The 6,854-nt window shown below is 41.7% G+C and overlaps 1 protein-coding gene across 6 annotated transcripts in view; it reads left to right on the top strand.

Annotated features, from left to right (window-relative positions):
- The window catches only part of DISP1 (dispatched RND transporter family member 1), a 169,269-nt gene extending 162,871 nt beyond the window's left edge, over positions 1-6,398 (top strand). For all 6 annotated transcript variants that reach the window (XM_054694900.1, XM_054694899.1, XM_037510261.1 and 3 more), the window contains one exon: positions 2,775-6,398. In XM_054694900.1, the coding sequence (XP_054550875.1) occupies positions 2,775-6,374 (3,600 nt within the window). In that variant the 3' untranslated portion in view covers positions 6,375-6,398. The remainder of the gene's footprint in view (positions 1-2,774) is intronic.
- The last annotated feature ends 456 nt before the right edge of the window (positions 6,399-6,854 follow it).

Below are 6,854 nucleotides of genomic sequence, written 5' to 3' on the forward strand. Positions count from 1 at the left end.
TATGTATGTATGTGAACATATGTCCTTACTGCCTGAAAGCCTACGCAATCCCTTGAGCTCCATTCCTTTAGATTCAGGGCATTGGCTTCCTACCCAGTATGGTGAAAAGTACTGGTCACAATGTCTTTTCTTTGTCCTTATTTCTTACCCTGTAAGAGTTCTTAAAAACTGTTTTTCAAAGTTTGTACATCAGCCAACACGACCTTTGAATTTGAGGATTGGCTCTCCAGAGACTTGCTAGCATTTATTTTTGATAACAGCCATCAAAGCAGTATTTGGTCTGCATTTATCATGTCCAACTTTTTAATCTTTGGTCAAATACACACATTTAAAAAAAAAAACCTGCTATTATTTGAAAAGGTTATTCAAGGACAGAATTCTGTACTTTCCCAATTTTAACTGGCAACTCTATTTCATTTATCTTTGGCACTTGGTTATTTCAACAACTACAGTTATGTTCCTTCTAGCTGATAATGGGTTTTATAATGGATACCATTCATGTTCTTTAGTCTGAAAACTTTCAGACATTGGGGTCTCATTAACTTTCTTTCAATTCACCTGGTTGACCCCAGGACTTGCATGTTGTTCTTTGTGGGATAAAACTGGTTAACTGCCATGCAAACCGGAGAGATGATATTCTAGGATTTCCTGTTATTTGTTAGGTGGTTCAGTTTCCCCTTAATTAGCATATGTGAATGTTTTTATCTGGAAACAATTAAATATGAATTATGCTGTTTTATCAAAGTCGGGTAATTATTGTTCTTAGAAATGAACTTAAAAAGTAAATCGCTGTTAAAATAAATGTTATATATAGTGCACTTGAATAATAATCGTTTTGACTCATTTTTCTTTACCCCTAAGAGAATATTTTGAAAAACCTTTTTATTATGGAAATTATCAAACATATGCAAAAGTAGAATAGCCTATAAATCCCCATGTGCAGATCACCCAATTTCAACAGCTCCCAAAGCACAGTCTGTTTTGTTTCATCTAAACCTTGCCTCCACGGGATTAGTGCCAATGAAATATCTTGATAAGCAGGATTTGGGGGATTATTAGTAACTTGGTTCTTTGAAAAAGTCTAAGTTCCAAAGAGATGATTTGTGCCAACTTTTCCTCCTCTGTTGAAAAGATATTTTAGTGCATGATTGATAAAGCCTACTTTAGTTAGGGTAGTTTTAATCCCAGTAGGAAAAAAAATATTCACACCCTTCTTGAACTTTGGAGTTTCTTTCCTGGAACAGCCTTTGGTAAATAGAGATGAGGGAAAGTGATCTGGGTGGGTCATCTTTAGCTTTAGTATTTCTAAGGAGAAGTCTCTGGATAGACTTAAGGGGAATATTTATTTTCACTCTCAGGAAAGAGGAGACAATTTAGGTAATTTAGGATTTTAAGGCAAAGGAATTGTGCAGGATTTACTATAATCTAGCAATGCCAGTAATGGAATAGTTTTTCAGTTTTTTGTTTGTTTGTTTTTTTAAGATTTATTTATACAAGAACCTGGGTACAGGCCATATTCGCAGGAGGGTAAGAGGATTCACCAGAGACAGAGCGGGAAACAGAACAGGCAGACTGACGAAATACACTACTGAGGGGAGCAGTGGGCAAGACAGGAGAGGTCTGCTTGCCATGTGGGTTGCTCCTAAGCCAGCGGGGATCGAACCGGCACTGCAGAGGCTGCAAACAGCTCCACAGCACTGCGCTTAACCACCTGTGCCACCAGGGAGGCCCCAGTTTTTCAGGTTTTTATAACAAGAACAGCCTTAAGAAGAAAAGCCTCCATGAATAAGGTCCTAAATGAAATACTGTCCACATTAAATCCAGAATTGTCAGACTTGCCAATATACAGCAGATCCTTGCTTACCAGAAAGAAAGTTCTCCAAAAAGGTTTTTAGCCAACTTAAATAAATGTTTAAGGATGTGGAGGAAATAACTAAATTCCCACTGAAGAATTTATTTTACTGTTTATATATTTATTTAAATCGTGTGTGTGTGTGTGTGTGTGTATATATATATATATAAAATTAGATATGTCTATGTAATAGTTTAATTTAGAGTCATTGCCTTTCAATTCATATTTCAGGAAACAATTTCATTCCAGGAATTTCATGCACCTTTGACATCAGTGCTTCTGGTATCACCAGAGTCACGTTTTGATTCAGTGAAAGCTTTCTAGGGAACATCATCTTTGCTTCCAGTTAAGTTGATTGAGCTGTAGTATCTTTTTTTTTTTCTTTTTTCTTTTTTTTTCCCCTATACTAAGAGGAATTTATTTTAGTGGGAAATAAAAATACTCTAAAAACTGAGCTGTAGTATCTTTGTTCCCCAAAATTTCGTGCTGATTACCAGAAATTTTAGACAAAACCAGGGATTTGTTTCATCAGTAGGACAATTATTCTTTTATTTAATCCTGTAGGTATACATACATAAGCTTCACAGACTTTCACTGCTTTTTAAAGTGACTTTGAAAGACTTGCTTACTAAAGCGGTGTTAATTTTGTCTCCTTTTTCAAACCAAACATTGGTTGAAGTTGTTCCACACTTGTATGTCATCCCCAAACAGTGTTTGTTGTCCAAAATAAAATAACCCAGGGAGTCCTCGGCAATGTATCATCACTTGTGGGGGTAACCTCACCTTGTATTCAAACTGATGCCTAATTTAAGAGGATGATTATTTAACTTCGCAACTCTCCCGGTCCTTCAAGGCCACCTTAGTTCAGACTTGCAACTAACCAATTTTAAACACCAGCCCTTCTGCATATCTGTCTTTGCAGATCAGATCTCATCCCCAGTTTGGTGATCTCTGCCAGAGGACCACAGCTGCCTCCTGCTGCCCCAGCTGGACTCTGGGGAACTACATTGCTATTCTGAACAACAGATCATCCTGTCAGAAAATTGTCGAGCGAGATGTTTCTCATACCTTGAAGCTGCTTCGAACCTGCGCAAAACACTACCAAAATGGCACTCTGGAGCCAGACTGTTGGGACATGGCAGCCAGAAGAAAGGATCAGCTCAAGTGCACCAATGTGCCACGGAAGTGTACCAAGTACAATGCCGTGTACCAGATCCTCCATTACTTGGTGGACAAAGACTTTATGACTCCAAAGACTGCTGACTCGGCCATGCCAGCTTTAAAGTACAGCATGCTCTTCTCTCCCACGGAGAAAGGGGAGAGCATGATGAACATTTACTTGGACAACTTCGAGAAGTGGAACTCTTCCGATGGCGTGACCACCATCACTGGGATTGAGTTTGGTATCAAACACAGTTTGTTTCAGGATTATCTTCTGATGGATACTGTGTATCCTGCCATCGCCATAGTGATTGTTCTTCTAGTCATGTGTGTCTACACAAAGTCCATGTTTATCACCCTCATGACAATGTTCGCCATCATTAGTTCCTTGATTGTCTCCTATTTTCTCTACCGCGTGGTATTTAACTTTGAATTTTTTCCTTTTATGAACCTCACTGCACTCATCATTTTGGTTGGAATCGGAGCAGATGATGCTTTTGTCCTGTGTGATGTTTGGAACCACACCAAATTTGACAAGCCACGTGCTGAGACTTCAGAGACAGTGAGCATTACCTTGCAACATGCCGCCCTCTCCATGTTTGTCACCAGTTTCACCACTGCAGCTGCCTTTTACGCCAACTATGTGAGCAACATCACAGCAATCAGATGCTTTGGGGTTTACGCGGGGACAGCTATATTGGTGAACTACGTTCTGATGGTCACATGGCTTCCAGCTGTTGTCGTACTGCATGAGCGCTATCTTCTCAACATATTCAGTTGCTTCAAAAAGACCCAGCAGCAAATATATGACAACAAAAACTGCTGGACAGTGGCTTGTCAGAAGTGCCACAAAGTACTCTTTGCCATTTCAGAAGCGTCTCGAATTTTTTTTGAAAAAGTGTTGCCATGCATCGTCATTAAGTTTCGCTATCTTTGGCTGTTCTGGTTCCTTGCCTTAACTGTCGGTGGGGCCTACATCGTGTGCATAAATCCAAAGATGAAACTGCCCTCATTGGAATTATCTGAGTTCCAGGTGTTTAGGGCATCTCATCCTTTTGAGCGTTACGATGCTGAGTACAAAAAGCTTTTCATGTTTGAACGTGTCCACCATGGAGAGGAGCTCCACATGCCCATCACAGTAATCTGGGGTGTCTCCCCAGAAGACAATGGCAATCCACTAAATCCCAAGAGTAAGGGGAAGTTGACATTAGACAGCAGTTTTAACATTGCTAGCCCTGCCTCCCAGGTCTGGATTTTGCACTTCTGTCAAAAACTGAGAAATCAAACATTCTTTTACCAGACTGATGAGCAGGACTTCACCAGCTGCTTCATTGAGACATTCAAACAGTGGATGGAGAACCAGGACTGCGATGAACCTACCCTATACCCGTGCTGCAGTCACTGGAGCTTCCCCTATAAGCAGGAGATTTTTGAGCTGTGCATCAAGAGAGCCATCATGGAGCTGGAAAGGAGTACAGGGTACCATTTGGATAGCAAAACCCCAGGGCCAAGGTTTGATATCAATGATACCATCAGGGCAGTGGTGCTGGAGTTCCAAAGTACCTACCTCTTCACGCTGGCCTATGAAAAAATGCATCAGTTTTATAAAGAGGTGGATTTGTGGATTTCTAATGAGCTGAGTTCTGCACCTGAGGGCCTCAGCAATGGCTGGTTTGTCAGCAACCTGGAATTCTACGACCTCCAGGATAGCCTCTCCGACGGCACCCTGATTGCAATGGGGCTCTCTGTTGCTGTTGCATTTAGCGTGATGTTGCTTACAACCTGGAACATCATCATAAGCCTTTATGCCATCTTGTCTATAGCTGGAACTATATTTGTCACAGTTGGTTCTCTTGTCCTACTGGGCTGGGAGCTCAATGTGTTGGAGTCTGTCACCATTTCGGTTGCTGTTGGCTTGTCCGTAGACTTTGCTGTCCATTATGGGGTTGCTTACCGCTTGGCCCCAGATGCTGACAGAGAAGGGAAGGTGATCTTCTCACTGAGTCGCATGGGCTCTGCCATTGCCATGGCCGCTCTGACCACCTTTGTAGCTGGGGCCATGATGATGCCCTCCACAGTACTGGCTTACACCCAGCTGGGCACCTTCATGATGCTCATCATGTGTATCAGCTGGGCTTTTGCCACCTTCTTCTTCCAGTGCATGTGTCGGTGCCTTGGGCCACAGGGTACCTGTGGTCAGATTCCTTTACCTAAAAAACTGCGGTGCAGTGCCTTTTCCCATGCCTTGTCTACAAGTCCTGGCGACAAGGGACAAAGCAAAACACATACCATGAATGCTTATCATTTAGATCCCAGGGGTCAAAAATCAGAAATGGAACATGAGTTTTATGAATTGGAACCTCTGGCATCCCACAGCTGCACTGCCTCTGAGAAGACCACTTACGAAGAGACTCACATCTGCTCTGAATTTTTCAACAGCCAGGCAAAGAATTTAGGGATGCCTGTGCATGCAGCTTACAACAGTGATCTCAACAAAAGCACCAAAAAGGAAGCTGGCTCAGCCTTGTTACAGCCCTCACTTGAACAGCACACCATGTGTCACTTCTTCTCTCTCAGTCAGAGATGTAGCTGCCCAAATGCCTACAAACATTTGAAATACAGCCCGCACGCTTGCCAGCAGGTGGGCAACTGCTTGTGCCACCAATGTGCTCCTCCTGCCAGTAGCTTTGTGCACATCCAAAATGGCATGGCTCCTCTGAAGGCTGCACACCAAGTCCCCGAGGGCTTCGTGCATCCCATCCCGCACATCCACCACTGTCCCTGCCTCCAAGGCAGAGTGAATGCAGCAGGAATGCAGAACTCTCTACCCAGGAATCTCTTTCTCCACTCAGTGCAGCACATTCAGGCCCAAGAGAAAATGCCTAAGACCAGCGTACACAGTCTTCAGAGCATCGAGGAACATCTTCCAAAGATGGCAGAGCCGGTGTCATTTGGCAGCAAAAGCACTAGTTCTTTACGAAAAGCATGTTGTGATCCTGAGACTAACCAAAGGGGACTCTGTAGAAATGGAGACATCGGGACTGTGGAGGGCAGCAGCGGGACTGAAAACAGGGACTCCAATTTAGGGAATCAGACCGACATGGAAACAAGCTTGTCACAGACTGATGTGATCATGAACTCAGAACATTTAAATCAAAATGAACCAAAATTTATATTTAATCATTTAATGGGGGAGCCTGGTTATAGGTGCTGTCCAAACAATCCACAAAGTTGTAGCAGAATTGTGAGAGTGAAGTGCAATTCTGTGGACTGTCAAATACCAAACATTGAAGCCAATGTGCCTGCTGTATTAACACATTCAGAACTTTCTGGTGAAAGCTTGTTAATAAAAACACTTTAATAAATAATAGAGTTCAATTCAGAATCAGTGCCTCAGTCATTCCTTTGAAATGAAGTAAAAATCCAGAAATTTAGAGAAGAGAGGTCCCAAAAGAAATGAATAAACTTGTCTCACATTGTTAAAAATAATGGAATATTTTTGTATTCCACATGAACTGTGAACAAACACATGTCTAATGAGTGTTTGCTGATACTTGAATTTTATATATTAAAAAGTACAGTTTTATTAGATTTATACCCAGCTTGAAAAGTAATTATTTCTCTCCCTCTCCCTAACCACAGCAGTAAGTCGGAGATTTGGAGTTTGGATTACCTAGAAGTTTCCATCCTCTGAGGCAATCATTTTTACTTGTTATCTTTGTTCTGGGCATTTTGGTTGTCAGTAATCCAGATTTTTGATCGCTCAACATAAATAATAATTTTAACTGAGCTTGTCAGTTGGGATCCAAGAACTAACCATTAAAATTTACGTTTTTGGTGA

Source organism: Talpa occidentalis, unplaced genomic scaffold, assembly GCF_014898055.3.
Source record: "Talpa occidentalis isolate TD23 unplaced genomic scaffold, MPIMG_talOcc4v2.1 talOcc4.14, whole genome shotgun sequence".
NCBI classification, from domain to species: domain Eukaryota; kingdom Metazoa; phylum Chordata; class Mammalia; order Eulipotyphla; family Talpidae; genus Talpa; species Talpa occidentalis.